The sequence below is a fragment of the Nyctereutes procyonoides genome, unplaced genomic scaffold (assembly GCF_905146905.1).
Source record: "Nyctereutes procyonoides isolate TBG_1078 unplaced genomic scaffold, NYPRO_anot_genome, whole genome shotgun sequence".
Taxonomy (NCBI): domain Eukaryota; kingdom Metazoa; phylum Chordata; class Mammalia; order Carnivora; family Canidae; genus Nyctereutes; species Nyctereutes procyonoides.
The window spans coordinates 50,205,865-50,227,462 of NW_026575140.1; the positions used below are offsets into that span (position 1 = coordinate 50,205,865).

The 21,598-nt window shown below is 41.6% G+C and overlaps 1 protein-coding gene across 4 annotated transcripts; it reads right to left on the bottom strand.

Annotated features, from left to right (window-relative positions):
* Nucleotides 1-63: 63 nt before the first annotated feature.
* Nucleotides 64-19,868, bottom strand: ZNF287 (zinc finger protein 287). 4 transcript variants are annotated; one of them, XM_055306911.1, is made up of 7 exons: nt 19,803-19,856; nt 18,705-18,803; nt 18,001-18,601; nt 17,264-17,364; nt 14,726-14,852; nt 14,161-14,247; nt 64-3,996 (listed from the first exon to the last, which is right to left on the bottom strand). In XM_055306911.1, exons 3-7 carry the CDS (start codon nt 18,401-18,403, stop codon nt 2,429-2,431), a joined length of 2,286 nt encoding a protein of 761 aa, XP_055162886.1. In that variant the 5' UTR covers nt 18,404-18,601; nt 18,705-18,803; nt 19,803-19,856; the 3' UTR covers nt 64-2,428. The 4 variants fall into 4 exon arrangements, with proteins under 4 accessions (XP_055162886.1, XP_055162885.1, XP_055162888.1 ...); XM_055306910.1 differs by lacking the exon at nt 19,803-19,856 and adding an exon at nt 19,623-19,775; XM_055306913.1 differs by lacking the exon at nt 18,705-18,803 and having other exon boundaries at nt 19,803-19,868.
* Nucleotides 19,869-21,598: the final 1,730 nt, after the last annotated feature.

The following is a 21,598-nucleotide window of genomic DNA, read 5'->3' on the forward strand; positions in this document are numbered from 1 at the left end:
AGTACAAAAAGATCTAGGATTCTCCATTCTTCTGGTGTTTCATAAGGATATCAATTGCCTCAGTGGATCAATGGAAGACTTTATAAATGCATTATTTACATAAAACTCACAAAGGCAGGAAATACAAATTAAAGCAAAGGTGCTATGGACTATAATACTCCACACATTCATGCCAGGATGGAAAACAGAAGTGGTATGTTAGGTATGAAGTGGCATTATAAATAAAAGTCGTATCTTAAATACAATGGTTATTTTCTAACATGGTAACTATGGCATAAGCATAACTTGACTATTATGCAACCTGAAGACAATCTACACTTTGTGAAGAAAGATTCCATGACATCAGGGTTAGCTGGTGTGAGGCTAAGGGAAAGCAATAACTTGAAGAAAACACTCAACAAGAAAGCCTTGAAGATGCTAGCACCCCAGGTCTTTCCTTCCGGCACGTGTTTGTAGGATGTCCTTATCAACAGTAACATCCAAATGAAACCGCATGGTCTCAATATATGCTTAAATTTATATTTACGGCACCAGAATTTGTATCAATTTTTCTTCATCCAGCTCAGGAAAACTTCCTGTGCAGAGATGTCTGTCCCGTGATCTCTTTAGGATATTCCCCACTGTTAAGATGTAGAATTCTGATTCTTCAATTTTAGGTAGTTCCTATTACCCAATAAATAACAGTATTTAACATTTCTGTGCACATACGTACAAAAAAAGAATTTAAATTCAACCAGTTTCACTCCGTATCTGTTAATTCTTCCTTATTACTCAGTTCTAACTTACCTACTCATTAATTCAACAAACATATATTTGACCACTTTCCATATGCAAGGCACTGAAGAAACAAATTGAGCAGAATGAAATCTCAGCTCTCAGAATACAGTCTTATATTCTGGTAGTGGAATGCTGTGGATATGAAATTTATAGTATTTTACCTAGAAATAAGTAAAATTTGCATTTCTGCCAGTTTTCCTTTTTTATGTTTAGGATCCCCCACAAACTTAGTTATTATTATTGCAACAATGATAGTTTCTGCATCAGTGCTTTTCCCAATAAATTTGTTTTCTGACATTTTAAAAGCAATTCCCAGTTATACTTATATGTATGAAAAAGTACTAATTCCAATTATTCCTTTTTAAAATCAGTCATTTCATCTTTAGTTTCTTCTTAATAGGCTGGATTTTGTCTTATTCCATTATCTGCTCTTACTTTTTTAAGTAAACCAGGTTAACAGCTCATGCTCTAAGTTACCTGTGCATTCTTTCTTCCCTGCTAAGTATTCACCCTTTTCTCCCTGACCCTCTTTCTGTAGTGCACTTAAATCTACCTTCTATTACTTATCTTTTCCTCACACTTTGTAAGTAGCTGCTTTCACTACTTCTTTGTCTTGGGATGGGGGGGGTCACATTCAGCAACCCATTTTAGTAGGCTTATGTTCATTCTGTGACATGTCCTTTGTCATCTTTCACTTTAGAAAGCTTTCTGTTCTTAAAATAGCTGTTTTGTTTTGTTTTGAACACAATAAGCCCTGAAAGGATCCAATTAGGAAGTTTGGGCCTTGAGCACAGTAGGCACTCAAGAAATGTGTCTCAACAGAAACAGGCTTTCTGTGGTAAAACAGCCAAAGGGGAACCTTAAGGAATGAATTTAGGAATCAGGTGAAACAAAAATGGGAATTTTATTCTTGTTTTTCCTTCAGGACAGATGTCAAAACCTAGTGAAACTAAGGCTAATAGGTTTTAAAGATGAATTTAAGGTTGGATGTTTAAGTTTTGCCTTTTTAACTAAATTTGTACAAATGTCTAAGGATTATATATACATTAGTTTATCCTAACAGATCAACTTCCCTTAAGTTCTTCCTTGAGTATTTCAATATTTAAAGGAAAATGTGACTAAATGGTTGTCACATAAAAATTAAGATACTTTCGACTATATATATTTTGCAATCTACTGGCTCCGCATGGCAGTTATGGCATAATAGGAAAAGGGAAGGGAACCCTTTATATATTTAAGGCTTCAAAGCTGGGAAGAAATAAAGGTCTGAAAGCAGCTTCTTCAATTATCCCAAGATCACTCACTAGTGTGAAATCCCTACTTGATGGAAGCTTCCCCAAGTTACATTCACAAGGTCTCATTAAGAAGTACGTGAAATACACTAAGAGTTGATGAGTTACAGATTTTTGAGTACTCCTACTGGGTTTCTTTCTGGAACTAAACTGATATCAAATAAAGGTTAAGAAGTGAATAAATTTTTCTCTTCAAATTTCACATTAAATTTAAATAGCTTATATCCACATTACTAATTCTGACACTTCTGCTGAAGGACATCTAACATATATTGCACTTCTCTTAGGTTTCTTTTGAATGTTTTAACAAAGTACAAAATAAAATTTGGATGAATTGAAAAACCTAAACCGAAGTCTCATTAATTATGATGTTTGGCACCTGTATGAACACGCTGATGCTGAATGAGGTTCGTACTCTGGGTGAAGGTTTTACCACAGATACGGCAGGCGTAGGGCTTCTCTCCCGTGTGAATTCTCTGGTGTTGAATAAGGCATGTTCTCTGGCTAAAATCTTTATCACATTCATTACATTTATAGGGTCTTTCTCCAGTATGAGTTCTCTGATGTTGATTAAGTGATGAGGAATAAATAAAAGCTTTCCCACATTCGTTACACTTATACGGCTTCTCTCCAGTATGAATCCTTTGATGTTGAGTAAGATTGGCACCCTGTCTATACGCCTTCCCACATATATTGCATTTGAAGGGTTTTTCTCCGTTATGAATCCTTTGATGTTGAGTAAGGTGTACACTCTGGCTGAAGGCTTTCCCACACACACTGCATTTGTATGGTTTCTCCCCAGTATGTGTTCTATGATGTTGAGTAAGGTTTGCACTCTGGCTGAAGGCTTTTCCACATATTTTACATATATAGGATTTCTCTCCAGTGTGAGTAGTCTGGTGTTGAATAAGAGTTGAGGAATGAGCAAAGGCTTTTCCACATTCATTACACTTATAACACTTTTCTCCAGAATGAATTCTCTGATGTCGAATAAGGTAAGTACTCTGACTAAACACTTTCCAACACTCATTGCATTTATATGGTTTCTTTCCAGTATGTATTTTTTGATGTTGAAGAAGGTGTGTACTCTGGCTGAAGGTCTTTCCACATTCGTTGCATATATAAGGTTTTTCACCAGTATGAACTCTCTGATGATTAATCAACGATGAACTGTGGCTGAAGGTTTTACCACATTCCAAGCATTTATATGGTTTCTCTCCAGTATGGGTCCTTTGATGTATAGTAAGGTGTGCACGCTGACTAAAGTCTTTTCCACAGTCATCACACTTATAGGGTTTCTCTCCAGTATGAATTCTCTGATGTATAGTAAGGTGTGCACGCTGGCTGAAGGCTTTACCACACTGGTGGCATTCATATGGTTTCTCCCCAGTATGCATTCTTTGATGTGCAATAAGGGATGAGATATGCCTAAACTCTTTCCCACATTCTTCACATTCATGAGATTTTTCTTTGGCATGGGTACTTTGGTGTTTCACAAAGGATGGGTTTTTCCTAAACTTTTTCCCACACACATTACATTTATAAGGCTTCTCTCCAGGATATATCTTTCTATGTACAATACCATAGGAGACATGATTGAAGGTTGCCCTGCCTTCATCATACATAGTTTTATTATCTGATTGGGGACCGAACTGAATAACTAGGTCTGAATGCTTTTCAAAATTATTTCTATATATATCATATTTACTAAAACACTCTTCCATAGGGTCATCTTCTTTTGTGATGACTGACTTCAAAGTGAAATTTCTTTCATTAGTGGGTATTTTCCTGAAGGTATCTGCTGCTTGCCTCTCGAATCTTTCATCATAGTCACAGGGTTCTTCCAATTTGATGGTCTGAGTTCCAGTCTTTGTGACTTTAGAAATATTTGTAACTGGAATACACTCTTGGGGTTCTGTTTTCCATTCTGGATTAAAAAGAATATAGAATATAGAAAGTTTTCCTCTATTTGGAGAAAGGAAACTGTCCAAACAGAAACAATATATTGAACACGAATAAAATGCCTAAAAATACTATGGCTTCAACAACTTTATAACATGGTACTCAAAGTTTGGGAAAAGAGAACACAGGGGCAGAAAACCAGAGGGCAAAACTGTTGAAAAAGGAGAGGCTCCTCACTACTCAACAGGGGCACAGATTAATAAAATAGGCTTGGTCAGATGACAACACTAAGAGATGTGAAAACACCGTTGGATAACATGAGAGGACTTCCTGGATTGATTTGTAGAAAGCAGATACTAACTCTCATTGAATCCTTCCAACCTACTCTGCACAATCCACACAGCATTCCAAAAGCAATTTCAAGGACAGCTCTCCATGCCCAAATATTCCTGGTAAATCTCTCACAGTTAATAATACTCAAAGTACAGTCCCGAGACCCATGCATAAACACACTATCACCTGAGAATGTGTTAAATTATTGGACAAACTGAATCAGAAACTTTGAAGGGAAAAGACCCTGAAGAGCCAAAGGAATGTTGAAAAAGAAAACCAGGGATCCCTGGGTGGCGCAGCGGTTTGGCGCCTGCCTTTGGCCCAGGGCGCGATCCTGGAGACCCGGGATCGAATCCCACATCGGGCTTCCGGTGCATGGAGCCTGCTTCTCCCTCTGCCTGTGTCTCTGCCTCTCTCTCTCTCTCTCTCTCTCTCTATCATAAATAAAAAAAAAACTTTAAAAAAAAAAAAAAAAAAGAAAACCAAAGCTGGTGGCATCATAATTCTGGACTTCAAGCTGTTATAAAACTGTAAACATCAAGACAGCACGGTATTGGCACAAAAACAGACGCATAGATCAATGGAATAGAGAATCCAGAAATGGACCCTCAACTCTATGGTCAACTAATCTTTGAGAATATCCAACAGAAGAAAGACCATTTCTTCAACAAATGATGCTGGGAAAATTGGACAGCCACATGCAGAAAAATGAAACTGGACCGCTTTCTTACACATGCACAAAAATAGACTCAAAATGGATCAAAGACCTAAATGTGGAACAGGAATCCACCAAAATCCTAGTGGAGCAAACAGGCAGCAACCTCATAGACCCTGGCTGCAGCAAATTCTTGTTAGATGTGTCTCCAAAAGCAAGAGAAGCAAAAGCAAAAACAAACTATTGGGATTTCATCAAGATAAAAAGCTTTTTTGCACAGCAGAGGTAACTGTCGACAAAACCAAAAGACAACTGACAGAATGGGAGAAAATATTTGCAAATGTCTTATCATATAAAGGGCTAGTCTCCAAGATCTGTAAGGAAGGCAATTAAGCTCACCACTATATCACCAATGCTGCACTCCAAGATCTATAAGGAGTTTATCAAACTTAACACCCAAAAAACAAATAATCCAGTCAAGAAATGGGCAGAAAATATGAACAGACATTTCTCCAAAGAAGACATATAAATGACCAACAGACATAAAAAAATGCTCAACATCACTTGGTATCAGGGAAATACAAATCAAAATCACAATGAGGGATGCCGGGTAGCCTTCTTCTCCCTCTGCCTGTATCTCTGCCTCTCTGTCTCTCTCATGAATAAGTAAAATCTTAAAACAAAACCACAATGAAATACCACCTCACACTACTCAGAATGGCTAAAAGTAACAAGTCAGGAAATAACAAATGTTGGTGAGGATGCAGAGAAAAGGGAACCCTCTAACACTGCTGGTGGGAATGCAAGCTGGTGTAGCCACTTGTAAAACAATATGGAGGTTCAAGAAGTTAAAAATAGAGCTACCCTATGACCCAGCAGTTGCACTACTAGGTATTTATCCCAAAGATACAAACCGCGATCCCAGGTAATACCTGCATTCCAATGTTTATAGCAGCAATGTTCACAACAGTCAAACTATGGAAAGAGCTCAGATGTCCATCGGCAGATGAATAAAAAAAATGTGGTGTGTATATAGATATACGTACACTATATATGTACACAATGGAGTATTACTCAGCCATCAAAAAATGAATCTTATCATTTTGCAATGACATGGATGGAACCAGAGGATATGCTAAGCAATATAAGTCAATCAGAGAAAGCATTATCATATGATTTCACTCACATGCAGATTTTAAACAGGATCATAGGGGAAGGGAGAGAAAAATGAGACAAAATCAGAGAGAGAGAGAGAGAGAGAGAGAGAGAAATCATAAGAGACTCTTAACTATAAGAAACAAACCGAGGGTTGCTTGAGGGGAGAAGGGTGAGTGGATGGGGTAACTGAGTGAAGGGCATGAAGGAGGGCACGTGATGTAATGAGCACTGAATGTTGTATACAACTGATGAATCACTGACCTCTATCTCTGAAAATTATAATACACTGTATGTTAATTGAATTTAATTAAAATAAGATTAAAAAGAAAAGAAATTTTGGGGGCTCCTGGGTGGCTCAGCCAGGTAAGTGTCTGCCTTCATCTCAGGTCATGATCTCATAGTGCTGGGACTGAGTCCCACACTGGGCTCCCTGCTTAGCAGAGGATCTGCTTCTCCCTCTCCCTCTGCTGCTCCCCCTACCTGTGCTCTCTTTCAAATAAATAAATAAAACCCTTTTGTTTTTTTTAAGCAATTTTGGATATAGGGCTGAGCAATCTGTTCTAGGAAGCCCTCCAGGGGGTTTTGATGCTCACTATAGTTTGAGCACCAGTGGCTTAAAGGAGAAAAGTTTAAAAAGTTCAAAACACTTCCACTTAACATATTCCGTCCCCAAATAATCCAGACTTTCCTATCCTGCTGTATCTTCTAACAAGTTACATATTTAACTTAAAATTTAAGTTTATCCACATAATTTCAAGCTACTTCCTCAGAGCCTTCTATAGGTGCCACACAAATTCCAGACGTAGGCATGTAGGCATTCTCTCTCTCTTTTTTAAGATTTTATTTAATTGGGGATGCTTGGATGGTTCAGATAATGTCCCTGGGTCCTTGGATCAAGTCTCACACATCAGGTTCCCCATAGGGAGCCTGCTTCTCCCTCTGCCTATGTCTCTGCCTCTCTCATGAATAAATAAAATCTTAAAAAAAAAAAGATTTTATTTGAGAGAGAGAGCACAAGCTGAGGGAGGGACAGAGAGAGAGGGAGAAACAGACTCCCTGCTAAGCATGGAGTCAGACATGGGGCTTGATCCCAGGACCCTGAGATCATGACTGAGTGGAAACCAAGAATTGAGTACTTAACTGACTAAGCCACCCAAACACCCCAGACTTAGACACTCTCTTAAAATAACTTCTCTACCTATTAAAAAAATATGTAAGGCTCAGCTCTTGCTTTTCTTTTCTTTTTTTTTTAAATATTTTTTTTTATTTATTCATGAGAGATACAGAGAGAGAGAGAGGCAGAGACACAGGCAGAAGGAGAAGTGGGCTCCATGCAGGGAGCCCGACGTGGGACTCGATCCCAGGTCCCCAGGATCAGGCCCTGGGCCAAAGGCGGTGCTAAACCGCTGAGCCACCCGGGCTGCCCAGCTCTTGCTTTTCTTTCTTAGAATCCTAAAGTACAGAATCATATGAATTTGCCTTTTTGTAGGTCAATATGGCTGAAATATCAGCAGTCTCATGTGATTCAACCTAACAAAATGTTGGGGCCATGACAGCATTGGCCTTACATTAGTACTTCATAACTTTGTGTGCTTCTTGTATTTCCAACTTAGATGCAAACTGAGAATAGAATAGCTTGTGTTTCTTTTCCATTTCCTTCAGAAAATGGCCCAAGACTCTGGATATGGTGGCCACTCAACTGTTAAAACAAGTGACAATAATTCATTGTAAAAAGGAGAACCAAATGAAAGCACACACGTACACATAAAGGTGAAGAAACAAACAGAAAAATCCTTGACTTCAAACCTGGCTGCAAAGCAATCAAATGTATATTTGTTGATGCCTATTATGTTTCCAGTATGATGGTTTTTTTTTTTTATTTTTTTAAAGTATGATGGTTTAAAACAAATTTAAATTATAATATCTTTCTTCCTTGAAATTAGGTTGAAAACACAAGACTTTCAAATATTAAGAAAAGTGCTGATAATGAAATATAATCATATATGGAATTTATAATATAGTGAAAATGGTACTGGACAGTTCAGATATTTTCTAAGATGCTGATCTAAGTATAAAAACCTTATATCCATTCCACAGAATCATGTGCAGTCAGTAAAAGTGATAGCTGCCATTTATCAGTAAAGAAATAGAGTAAGGAATAATTGAATAGTGATAACATAAAAATAACTAGGTACATTGATATAAGAAGTTGTGTAGGACATATTACTCGGAATAAATGGTATTTAACATTATATACAGCAAAATGCCATGATATGCCATAGGTATCATAGATACACATACATAAATAATAATCTAAGGGGTGAAGATTCTGGTAATGGGGGAAGAGAGGGAGACATACATTTCATTTTCCTTCCTTATACTGACTGAATTTACAAATGATTTTTATTACTTTGATTCAGATACAAAAAATAGAGCTGACATTAGAAAATAGTTGGGAGTAATATTAAATGAAAAAAGTAGTCCCATAAAACTAGCATGAAAGTGCACTGGAACTAGACAAGTGGACATGAACAGACATTTCTGTTCTGAGAGACTAGACAACTAGACATGACCCTGAGATCATGACCTGAGCCAAATGCCATCAAAGTGCTAAGGAGATTATAGATTTTTATTATTTTATTATTATTAAAGATTTTACTTATTTATGCATGAGAGACACACACACACAGAGAGGCAGAGACACAGGCAGAGGGAGAAGCAGGCTCCATGCAGGGAGCCCGACATGGGACTCGATCCCCAGTCTCCAGGATCAGGCCCTGGGCCAAAGGCAGGCACTAAACCACTGAGCCACCGGGGCTGTCTGAAGATTATAGATTTTTAAAAAATACTTTCTAATTCTCAATATGTTGGCAATATAACTTTTTGCTACTTACTACTAGAAATGTAGTTGCATTTTTTTGTTGTATTATTTGTATATAAAAAAATATTTAAAAACTCTCTCAAACCAAGATCTGTTACTCTCCCCTCCAGAACGAAATGACAATGTTAATGAATTGTATAGGTAGAGGTATGTGCACAAAATGAGGCAGTACCAGAAGCTGAGTTTAATTCTTTTTTTAAAAAAGATTTATTTTTGGGATGCCTCGGTGGCTCAGGGGTTGAGCATCTGCCTTTGGCTTAGGGCATGATCCCAGAGTCCTGGGATCGAGTCCTGCCTCAGGCCCCCTGCATGGAGCCTGCTTCTCCCTCTGCCTGTGTCTCTGCCTCTCTCTGGGTCTCTTATGAAAAAATAAAATCTTTTTAAAAAATTAAAAGATTTATTTTTTTTGAGAAAGAGAACACTCTCTCGTGAGAGCAAGCATATGAAAGCGGGGAGGGGCAGAGGGAGACAGAGAGAGAGAATCTTAAGCAGGCTCTGCACTGAGTGTGGAGCCCAATGCAGGGCTCAATCTAATGACCCTGAGATCATGACCTGAGACAAAATCAAGAGCTGGATGCTCAACCAACTGAGCCACTCAGACACTCTGTTAATTTTGATTCTATGTAATCATGGCAATTCTATGTATCTATGGCAGTGTACTATATACCTAAAAAGGAAGTACTAAAGGTATAACGAGCTTAAAATAACAAGTATAAACCTTGACGATGAAGAAATTGCTACAATAAAGACAGATTTTTAAACCAGTTTACTGGTAATTCAAAAATTAGTATTATTAAGCAGTGCTTAAACATATAGATTTAACAAGAAAAGGATTAGTTGGAAATATAAGTGTCTACTGGTCAACAGGGCCAAAAAGCGGCACAATACTTCTCATAGATGAAATCAGTATCGACTCAGCTACTCAAAAAAAGCTTTACTTGGGGGGTGGGGGGTGGGGGTGAGGATGATTTGAGTTGAACCTGAAGGAATGGCTAGGTCCTTTCTTTCTTTTTTTTTTTTTTAAAGATTTTATTTACTTATTCATGAGAGACACAAAGGCAGAGAGAGAGAGAGAAACAGAGACACAGGCAGAGGGAGAAGCAAGCTCCATGCATGGAGCCTGATATGGGACTGGATCCCAGGATTCTGGGATCATTTCCTGAGCTGAAGGCAGATGCCCAACCATTGAACCACCCAGGCATCCCCTCACCCCCCTTTTAAGATTTATTTATTTATTCATGAGAGACACTGACAGAGAGAGACTGAGACACAGGCAGAGGGAGAAGCAGGCTCCTTGCAAGGAGCCCGACGTGGGACTCGATCCTGGACCCCAGGATCATGCCCTGAGCGAAACGCAGATACTCAACTGCTGAGCCACCCAGGAGTCCCTGGCTAGGTCCTAAATAAAGAAATAGAAAAGTTCCGAGACAGGAATGGCCATTGAGGACCAATACTACTATTCTATGTGTGAATTATCAAAGTTTCCACTTCCTGAAATATGATGAATTAGATATCCTATTCAAGATTTGGCTTATTATGTATCTCTAAGCTGGTAAGAAAGGAAAATCTTCAGAGGCCAAAAATCAAGCAAAAGCAGGAAGACAGGAAGTCTCCAGCAGGACCTGATTGAGATAGCTCCTCATTCTGGTTAATGACCTTAATGACCTTCCACTTTCACTTTAAGGGTGCAAGGGGTTCAGGGGCCAGAAAGCAGAGCCTGGTGCTCTAACAAGGAAGTGAGGCTGACAAGACTCCTCAGCTTAGAGTATTATCATCTGCTTTAGGGACTGGTTAGAAAAGCACAACAAGGGTAGCCCTGGTGGTGCAGCGGTTTAGCGCCACCTGCAGCCCAGGGCGTGATCCTGGAGACCCTGGATCGAGTCCCACGTCAGGCTCTCTGCATGGAGCCTGCTTCTACCTCTGCCTGTGTCTCTGCCTCTCTCTCTCTCTGTCTCTATGAACAAATAAATAAAATCTTTAAGAAAAAAGAAAAACACAACAAAACCTAAAAAAAAAATCTCACTTCTATAGAAGGCAAAAAGGAACTTGTCTTTCTCAGTCTTGATGCTCTTTAGAGGCAGAATATTCTCCCCCTACAATATGTAACCATAAAATGCCCCCTCTTGCGGACTACAGCCCCAATTCCTGTTGCCCGAATGATCTAAAAAACTACTCAGGGTCAAATTAAAGTAGTCCCAGACTGGCAGTGCCTTTCAGAAGCCTATCCTGACATTAGTCCAGGCCCTTGTCCGTTATATCATGCATGTTTCTTCAGTGTTTAGAGTGCGCCAAAATCATTCCACAGAGAATTTACTGTGCTGTAGGTATAGTCTGTGCTACAGGTACATATAAGTCATTCTGCTATAAATTATTAAAAGAATTAAAGAATAAGCTTTTCAAGTAGTATTACCCAAACTTGGGACAACTGAGCATGAAAACAAGCAAACAAAACAGAACTGGAATTAATGGACTAATAACACTGAATTTTGAAAAATTCCATTGGTCCATAGTGACATGTTCACATAAGACATGAGGTTGGAGGGATCCCTAGGTGGCTCAGCGGTTTGGTGCCTGCCTTCCGGACAGGATGTGATCCTGGAATCTCCAGGATCGAGTCCCACACATCAGGCTCCCTGCATGGAGCCTGCTTCTCCCTCTGCCTGTGTCTCTGCCTCTCTCTCTCTGTCTCTCATGAATAAATAAAATCTTAAAAAAAAAAAAAAGACATGAGGTTGGAGGAAGAACTATTTTTTTATAGGAGACATTACTGATACTTTAGGAGAGAGGAATTCTGAATCAGAAAATCTATCCTGCAATCAGCAATGTAATAATGTAAGAATCAACAGGGGATGCTAAAAGTCCCTAAATAAAATAGCACTAGGGGATCCCTTGGTGGCTCAGCGGTTTAGTGCCTGCCTTTGGCCCAGAGCGCGATCCTGGAGTCCCGGGATCGAGTCCCACGTCAGGCTTCTGGCATAGAGCCTGCTTCTCCCTCCTCCTGTGTCTCTGCCTCTCTCTCTATGTCTATTATAAATAAAAATAAAAATAAAATAAAATAGCACCAGGGAATGGAATAGTCAGGTGGCCTCATCACTTATTGATTATAAAGACAAAAACGCACCTTTTAAAATGGAGAGATCTGGTCAACAGCACCTCAACTAAAATGAGTTTCATCAACGATGAGATGAAGGGCAATGGAGAGTACACACCTGTGATGTTTTATGGTAAACCTATTTCATCTGGATCTAAACATACGGAAACAATCAGGCAAATCTAGATTGTGGGTCATTCTGAAAAAACCTGGCCTGGATCCTTCAGAAAATGTCAGAAGGAAAGAAGAATGGAAGGAGAAAAAGGAAAGACAAGAGGCTGAGGAACAGTTCTAGATTAAAAGGGGCTAAAGAACCAGGATAAGCAGCATAGGATCCCTGACTGGAGAGAAAAATATCTATGCAGAATATTTGGGGACAGTGGGGAAATCTGAGTATTTGACTATACATCAGATGATGTTACTGTATAAATGTTAAAAATATTTGGGGTGAGACAAGGATGTGCCAAAATAGAAGAACGGTCATGGTCTTAGGAGAGAACGGGCAGAAATATTTAGGGGTGAGACGTCACAATCCCTACAACTAACTTTCAAATGGTTCAGACAAAAACAAAGTGTGTGTGCGCGTGTGTGTAAAGAGATAAAGCAAAGGGGTGCCTGAGTGGCTCAGTCAGTTAAGCATCTGACTCTTGGTTTCAGCTGAGGTCATGATCCCAGGGTTGGTGAGATGGAGCCCTGTGTCAGGCTCCAAGCTTAGTGGGGAGTCTGCTTCAGATACTCTCTCTCCCTCCGCCCTCCCTTCTCCCAAAAACAGATAAAACAAAAGTGACTAAATGATGGTAGCTGGTGGTTCCAGGTGAAAATTATATAGGCGTTCAATGTACCGATTCTCTAACTTTTCTATATGTTTGAAGTTCTTGTGGAGGAAAGAAGAAAGGAATGCGAACAATCAAAAAGTCCATCAATAGGGAACAGATTCAACAAATAATGAGATACACAATAAAATGTGATGCAGATATTAAAAAAAGAGAACAAGGAAGGTCTTTATAATCTTGTTTGGAACACCTCTCAAGATATTTTTAAGTAAACAAAAGCAAAGTACAAAACTGTATGTACAGTTTGCTACCATTTCTGTTAGAAAATGAAGGAGGCAGGGCACCTGGCTGGCTTAGTCAGTAGAGGTTGATCTCAGGGTTACAAGTTCAAGTCCTACGTTAGGGGTAGAGATTACTTAAGGAGGAAAAAACATTTTTTCCCCCAAATGATATAAAGAAAGCACCCCAAATATAAGATTTTTTGGGAAAAACATCTTTATATCAGCTTTATATGCAAACAAAACACTCAAACAGAAACAACTAGAAATAAGCACCAGTGGTTAGGTGCTGGGAGATACAGGAACTGGGTGAATGCACTATACAGTAAGAGAACATTTTTGAACCTTTTGAAGATTTTTTTTTGACACTTTTTTTTTTAATTTTTATTTATTTATGATAGTCACAGAGAGAGAGAGAGAGAGAGAGAGAGAGAGAGAGAGGCAGAGACACAGGCAGAGGGAGAAGCAGGCTCCATGCACCGGGAGCCCGATGTGGGATTCGATCCTGGGTCTCCAGGATCGCGCCCTGGGCCAAAGGCAGGTGCCAAACTGCTGCACCACCCAGGGATCCCTGAAGATTTTTTTTTTTTTTAATTAGAAAATAAAAGAATGAGTTAGAGAAGTGGAGACTGGAGGTTGGAAACTAGAGAAGTGGTTTGTTGGTAAAAAGAATAAAAGAAACCAACAAAGAAGAAGGTCTAAAATTTAAAATTTTAGAGACATTTATGCATGCTTAAAAAAGAAGGAGGGGGCCATGGCACAGTGAAAGCCCCTGACAAAGCTGGGGATGGGACCCAGGGCTCACAGAGAAGGATAAGATGAGACACAGAGGAAAAGGTGGAACAATGGTGTTTGGGAACTCTTCCTGAAGGTGGCCTCTGTTAAGGAAGCAATGCCAGTTCAGTGTTCCTGACAAGCACGGTGTTTATGTGGAGAATGACTTGGCCATATTTAGAAAATATTATCTCACTGCTCTTACACTCTTAAGTGCAAACAATCTCATGACAGTTATTCTCTCACCTGGACTAGGGCCTTCTAAGATTTCTTTTATCACCATCCATGGTTCTTCCAGTATGGGAATCACAGTTGGCCGGTACACTGTAAGTCCTGTTTAGGAGAAATATAAGGAGTTTTATCCTGGAGATAAACAGTTGTTCAAATTTTATCGCCTGACTTCTACCTATCTGTGAGGACAGACTTCTATGGGAAAACAATGGTTCGTGGACATCATCTAGTGGGAGAATACGTCAGTCCTTCTAAGAGCTAGGATAAAAATTTCCTGCTACTCTGGAAATATGCACAAAGAGATCATGGCAGAAGGTGATCACAGGAAAAGTAGGGAGTGGGCAAGGTGCAGTGTTGTGTGGAAGCCCTGGGAAACTGTGCATCAGTTTTCAGTGATCTTTCACTTAGAAACCTTTTATTTGGGAAAATGGAGAACGCAACATTTCTATGCCGAAATGTGAGGAGTACACTCACACCTCCCAGGCCCCATTCTTAGCAAAGTGCTTCAGAGGCTACCATAACAACAGAGGAAAGGAAGATGGATGGTTTGCTGGCAGGAGACGATGCAGAGGACACTTACCCAGAGAAACCATGTTCCAGTAGTTCTGTAATGTCACAGTCTTGTACAATTCCTTCTGTACAGGGCGCATTATCTCCCAGTCCTCCTGGGTGATATCCACAGCCACATCTCTGAATGTCATTGATTCCTGAAACATCAAACATAACTTGGTTCAAGAACTGGTAGGAGGAGGGTAGTGACAACATCAGAACCCCAGGTACACTGGTGGTGGTGGGGAATCAGAATCTTGAGTTTTTGTGGTAAGACCTTAATGGTTATATAGTTAAAACCCTCACCCAAGTTATGGGTGAATTGTCCTACAGGAAGTCTGAAAATACAGAATTTATAATTGCTTTTTCAGCTGATACAAGTGTATTAGTGGCTTCGTCTTAAAGAAGAGATTCATACAGATGACATAGTTGAATGGCTGTGCTTTTCAAGCTTTGCCTTAAGAATTCAGTGTGTTGGGATCCCCGGGTGGCGCAGCGGTTTGGCGCCTGCCTTTGGCCCAGGGCGTGATCCTGGAGACCCGGGATCGAATCCCACGTCGGGCTCCCAGTGCATGGAGCCTGCTTCTCCCTCTGCCTGTGTCTCTGCCTCTCTCTCTCTCTCTGTGTGTGTGTGACTATCATAAAAAAAAAAAAAAAAAAGAATTCAGTGTGTTATCATTTGAAATTTTAAGATATATTTGTGTGCTCTATGATGAAATGCAGAGCCCTTCCTTCCTTTTTAGCACTTTTTTTTTTTTAAGATTTTATTTATTTATTAATGAGAGATACACAGAGAGAGAGACAGAGACAGAAGCAGGCTCCATTCAGGGAGCCCAACGCAGAACTCGATCCCGGGACTCTAGGATCACTCCCTGAGCCAAAGGCAAACGCCCTAACCGCCAAACCACCCAGGCGTCCCTTCCTTCCTTTTTAAAATAAAATTGGGACCGAAACCATGCTGATGAACTGTTAGACTTTTCGATACATTTCAGTCTGGTAAGGTTAGTATGCCTCTTTGCTCCTTTTCTTTCCTTTGTTTAAAAAAAAGAAAAAAAGATTCCTCTTACATATTTTTCAAATAAACTAAGTTCCTTAAAAAAATTGTATTGGGTTTTCAAGTTATATTGTTTATAATTTAGGGAGAATAGACAATTTTACAACATTCAAGGCTTTAGTATGATACACGACATGGATGTACCGCAGAATTTATATTATTTTTAGTCCTAGATGTCTTATATTTTGGGGTTCGGGAAAACTGCATGGAACCTTTTATTGCACTTTACCATTTGTCTGACTTTATTTTTTTAAAGATTATTTATTTATTTGAGAGGGAGAACATAAGTAGGGAGTAAGGGCACAGGGAGAGGGAGAAGCAGAATCTGTGCTGAGCAGGGAGCCTGATGTGGGGCTCAAATCCCAGAACCCTGAGATCACAACCTGAGCTAAATGCAAATGCCTAACTGACTGGGCACTCCCATTTTCCTGATTTTAATGTATAGTTAAGAAAGTGCTTCTCTTCTTTTTTTAAAAAGTAAGCTCTATGTCCAACAGGAGGCTTAAACTCATGACCATGCGATAGAGTCACATGCTCTACCAAATTGAGCCAGCTACCCCTGAAAATGATTAATTTTCATGTCATTTTCTGTAGTAATCACCTTACTCATATTTTCTACTACTGTTCCCCAGTTTTTCCCTGGATTTTCTTAGGGTTTTCAGCTAAACAATCATATCACCAATGAATATTAATTTTACTCTACCCATCTCAGATGTATATTTTTGTCTGAGATGAAAGTAAAACTTTCTCTTAAGCTGGCCTGATAGAACACAATCAACACACCACCACACAACATGTGGCCTTGAATCATTTGTTAATGAGAAAACTAATTTTATCAACTATTGCTTTTTGATGGTTTGCTGTAATCCAGGCTAACCACAAATCTCATAGTGTTTAATCCCTGCAATCTAAGAGGTAAATTCTATTTATTAGAGTTTAATAACTCAGGTGAAGTGTGGTCAATTATCTCTGCCCCAAATCATAGGTTCAGAATCAGGCACCAAACTTGATTCATCTGCCTCTTGAGGTCAATCCCTTAACCTCTCTGCAATGCTACTGCCTTAAAATCAGTGAGGAAAGGTCTATTGGGGGAAGGCAACGGGAGCCTATTTCCTATAAAGGGCAGTCACTTACCTTAACGGGCCAACATGGATTTCTTTCTTTCTTTATTTTTTTAACAATGTTTATTTTTTTTTTAATTTTTCTTTATTTATGATAGTCACAGAGAGAGAGAGAGAGGTAGAGACACAGCAGAGGGAGAAGCAGGCTCCATGCACCGGAAGCCCGATGTGGGATTCGATCCCGGGTCTCCAGGATCACGCCCTGGGCCAAAGGCAGGCGCCAAACCGCTGCGCCACCCAGGGATCCCCCAACATGGATTTAAAGACAGAAACTGATGAAGTCCTAGATTGGGCTTTTGGGGGCGCAGAAGTTTTAGGGCCAGGACATAAAACGTCCCTCACACAAATACCTCCAAGAAGCCATTTTAAAATTACAGAAGAAACTAACACTTACTTTGGTCACCAAGTCATTTAACCACCCTGCCTGGAAAGCAGGTCTTCCTTTGGGGTCTTCCTCTTGGGTCTCTTGGGGAAGGGCAGAGTTCTGAGGAGCAGCTAGGGAAGGGAGACCATGATGATTAGTCCTGTTTGAATAGCCAAGGAAACTCTTCACCAAATAGATGCCTATACTCTTCTATAGTGAGGAATGAGAAAGAAACCAAAAATAGCACCCCTACTTCAAAGAACCAAAGTGAAGGACCAATGACTTATCCTAAGATTTCTGTGTAGGCCTCAAAGATAAGTCTGTTCTGGGACTGCTAAGGATACGTACAAATTCCCCATTTTCTACTAAATCTTCATGTGATGTCAATTTGGATGTTGTCTCTTAATAAGGAAACATTCTCTGGACTCTCTTCTACCTTCTTGGAAGCATGTTATTTTAACATCCAATTCAAAAAGGAAATGATTTATTGACAGAATGGTTCAAACCTCTGCAGGTGAAATTCCTGAGGGCTCACACGGGGGTAACTGGATTGTAGTCTGGTCACTGTTTTAGGGCACTAGGTAATGTGTGTTTGGTCTCAAGCAGTCTGGAAGGAGCACAGCATGTACGATGGGGTTCTTGTTAAAGCCTGTTCTCACTCACTGTCCTTTGCTCTCCCCAATTTCTTTAAAGGGCTGCTCTGTGGTATGCTGGTTGTCTTCTCTAACCACCCAGGATTCCTCCCCTTGCTGCCCTACAATTCTCACCTTCCTCTTCTAGAATCTGAGTCAAATCCTCCACCAGAGTCACCACTTCCTCACTGCTCTCTGGGTACTGGGACTTCACCCAAGTCCTAACCTCCCCAGGCAGGATGGTCAGGAACTGCTCCAGCACCAGCAGATCCAGGATTTGCTCCTTTGAGTGAATCTCAGGTCTCAGCCATTTAAGGCAAAGTTCTCGGAGTTGATTCAATGCCTTTCGAGGACCAGCTAGGTCTGGATATGGAAAATTCCTAAAATTCTGTCGACAGGTCTCAGTGTCACGCAAGATTCTTGATGCAAGGATTTCCTTCTCAACATTGTGGGGTCCACTCTGAGCCTTGTCTGGCTTCCACATTAGAAGGACTTGGGAGCGTGAAGAATTGGTCATCCTCTTGCACGAGGCTAACATGGCTACAGACAGGAGAGTCAATCTGGCAATATCCTTTAGATCTCCAGCAGTGAGCCAGCCGCTTGAAGTCTCATGCTAGAGCCACAAAGATATTATATCAAGGGCTGCTGCAGTCAGGGGCACAAGAGGATCAAGGTAGAGTTAGCAGCCGCAGTTACAAATTCTGAGCCCAGAACTTGCAGGGATGGTTAAGAGACTCTGAAACACAAAAACAGACCATAAAGTCAAGAATTCTGATGCTCTCTGCTATACACAAACAGAAACTGCTTATTCAGTGTGTACAGATAAACACAGACTTTACCTTGGTCTTCTCCTACATCCTCAGACTTGTGAGATACATGCAATCTGTTGGGGACAGGGGTTGGGACTGCCATCAAAAGGTAGTAATAGAAGCAAAGACCTGAATCATGAGCAAAACAACAGATCAAACTTCTAACTTGTTGAAAAAAAAATCAAACTTTTACGGGGGTGGGGAGGGGAGCTTCAGTATTTTTCTGATGTTACAGAAACTATTCAAGGACTGACTCTCAGTAACAAGAGTGAATCTATTAGGTACTTAGAACAAACTGGGTGGAGAATCTTTCTTTCTTTTTTTTTTTTCTTTTCTTTTCTTTTTTTTTTTTTTTTTGAGAATCTTTCTTAATCAAGCGCTCAAGGTTCCCAGGGAAACTGTCAAGGAAAAAAGGGCGGGTCATTTACCTCCTTTGCATATTAATGCCAACCTATTCTAGCTTTTCACTATCTGAGGGCTGGAGAGACAAGCCGGTTGAACTGGAAAAAAGTAGACCAGGCTGATGATTTGAAGCCCTCTTAAATGCTTCTATGCAGACAATTCTTTATGAATAAATGTGAAACCAAGATTCCCGAAGAAAAGCTTAGAACAGGCCAGACCCGGCGACCTGACACCACCTGTCCCCAGGTTCCAGCTCCGAGCCGGGCTCAAGCTCAGCCGTGTAACCAAAGCCAACTGTTTAGCAGGCCCTGCAGAGGAGATGCGCCGGCCTCGCCCGCCGCCTCCCCTTCCCGGTCCGGTGTCCCTCGCTCTTCAGTCGGAGGGTCTCGGCCGGCGGGGGGAGTGGGGACCCGGCCGCCACAGCAGCCTGCACCCCGTGCTCGCCTTCTCAGCAGGCCGCGGGCGCGGACGGCCGCACGGGGACGGGCTGGGGCTCCGGCCGGGGACCGCGCGGACACTCGCCCCCGGCGCCCTCGACATCGTTACCTGTCGCCGGGAGCCGGCGGACGCGCACCCGGAGCGTCCCGAGAGGCCCGGGGCACGCAACAATGGCGGCGGGGGCGCGGGCGCCTGCGTGGCGAGCTCAGCCCCGCGCCGCACAGGGGCCTCTGGCTCCGCCACTTCCCTAGCCCGGGAAGCACGACGTGTCTCGGCCGCGAGCCGCACCTTCCAGCCGGGTCCTGAGAAGCCTGGTCCGGAACGCACCGCGCCTCGGCTCCGCCGCGACCTCGCCTCAGCGCCACTGCGCATGTGCGCAAGGGGAACGCTGCGCGCCCGCCCAGCCAATGGGAAGCCGCGTCCCGGCCCCCCTCCCGCCGAGCCTCATTCCTAGGACCTGTCTCCATGGTAACCTCCTCCACCCATCACTGCGACTTGCTCGTTAGCCTGCAAGGTTCTAAGGGAACTTTAAAGTTTCCCCGGCCAGAGGCAGGTCTGGTGGATGACCTGGAGGTCGGGGAGCTACTGGCATCTCGGGGAGGGGGATGCGGATGGGGGGGGGCGGTTAACGCTCCGCCCTAATTAACCGGAGAAAACCTGGGGCCAGAGTTCTAGAGGAGGGAGGGGCAGGGAAGATGCGGGCCCAGAGGCCGAACAACCCAAAGTGCGTTTTCCGGCTTTACTGTACATACACATCCACTACGAAAGGTTCTGAGTCCCTCCCCTCCCTCAGGAATCTGATTCTGACTGGAAAAAGGGATGACATCCTATAGCACGCTGTTTACAGGGATACAACTGACCCACATAAAACGCTTGAAAATAAAAGGAAAGAACAACATTCTAGGCGCTCCTGTTATCTACTGCTGTGTTGGCAAACCACCCAAAACTTAATGGTCTTAAAGAACAACCACTGTATTATGCTCCTGGATTTTGTGGGTCAGGAATCTGGAAGGGGAACAGTGGGCATGGTTTTTAATTTGCTCCATTGTGTCTGGGGGCTCAGTTGAGATGATTTGAGGGCAGGGAGGGCCCATTTCCAAGATGACCTGCTCACTCACATGTCTTGTGGGTGGGCTGAGATGGCTTAAGGATGAGCTCAGCTTGGATTTTAGCAGAGGGGCCTTTTCCACGTGAGGGACTCAGGCCAGTTGGACTTCTCACACGGCATCTCTGGGGCTTCAAGAGCAGATATTCTAGTGAATAGGAAAGAAGCTTCGTGGCTCATGACATAGCTTTGGAAGTCACAATGCATCATGCCATCATACATTTGATCAAAGGACTCACAAGTCTGTGCAGAATCAAGGTGAGGCAAATGTTGACTCTCTTTCTTGATGGGAGGAGTGTCGTAGTCTTAATATTACTACAATAGGCAAATTTGAACAAAAACAAATTGGGCAGTGTGAAGGTCTTTGATGTGTCCACTTGGCTAGGCGATAGTGTCCTGCCATTCAGTGAAGCATGAGTTTAGGTGTTGCTGGGAAGGTATTTTCTAGATATGGTTAAAGTGCATAAGCTCAGTTGAATTAAGTTGGTAAGATTAATCCTAGATAACTTGGGTGGGCCTGATTCAATCGGTTGAAAGTCCTTAAGAACAGAATCAAGGCTTCTCTGATGAAGAAGAAACTGTGAACAAAGCTTCCAGCCTGCTTCCTGACAGATTGCCCTATGGATTTTGATCTTGCCTCGTCAGCCCTCACCATTAAGCCAATTCCTTGTAAAAAAATTTTTTTTAAGATTTTTTTTTTATTCATGAGAGACATAGAGAGAGAGGCAGAGACAGAGGCAGAGGGAGAAACAGGCTCCCCACTGAGCAAGGAGCCTGATGTGGGACTCGATCCCATGACCCTGGATCGCCACCTAAGCCAAAGGCAGATGCTCAACCACTGAGCCATCCAAGTGCCCCCCCCCCGTAAAAATCTAATACATACGTTCTGCTGCTCTGGCTGAACCCTGACTGATACAGGTAACCCTCCTAATATAATGGACAAAATGGAATTTTAAACAATCAGGAGGGAATAAATAAG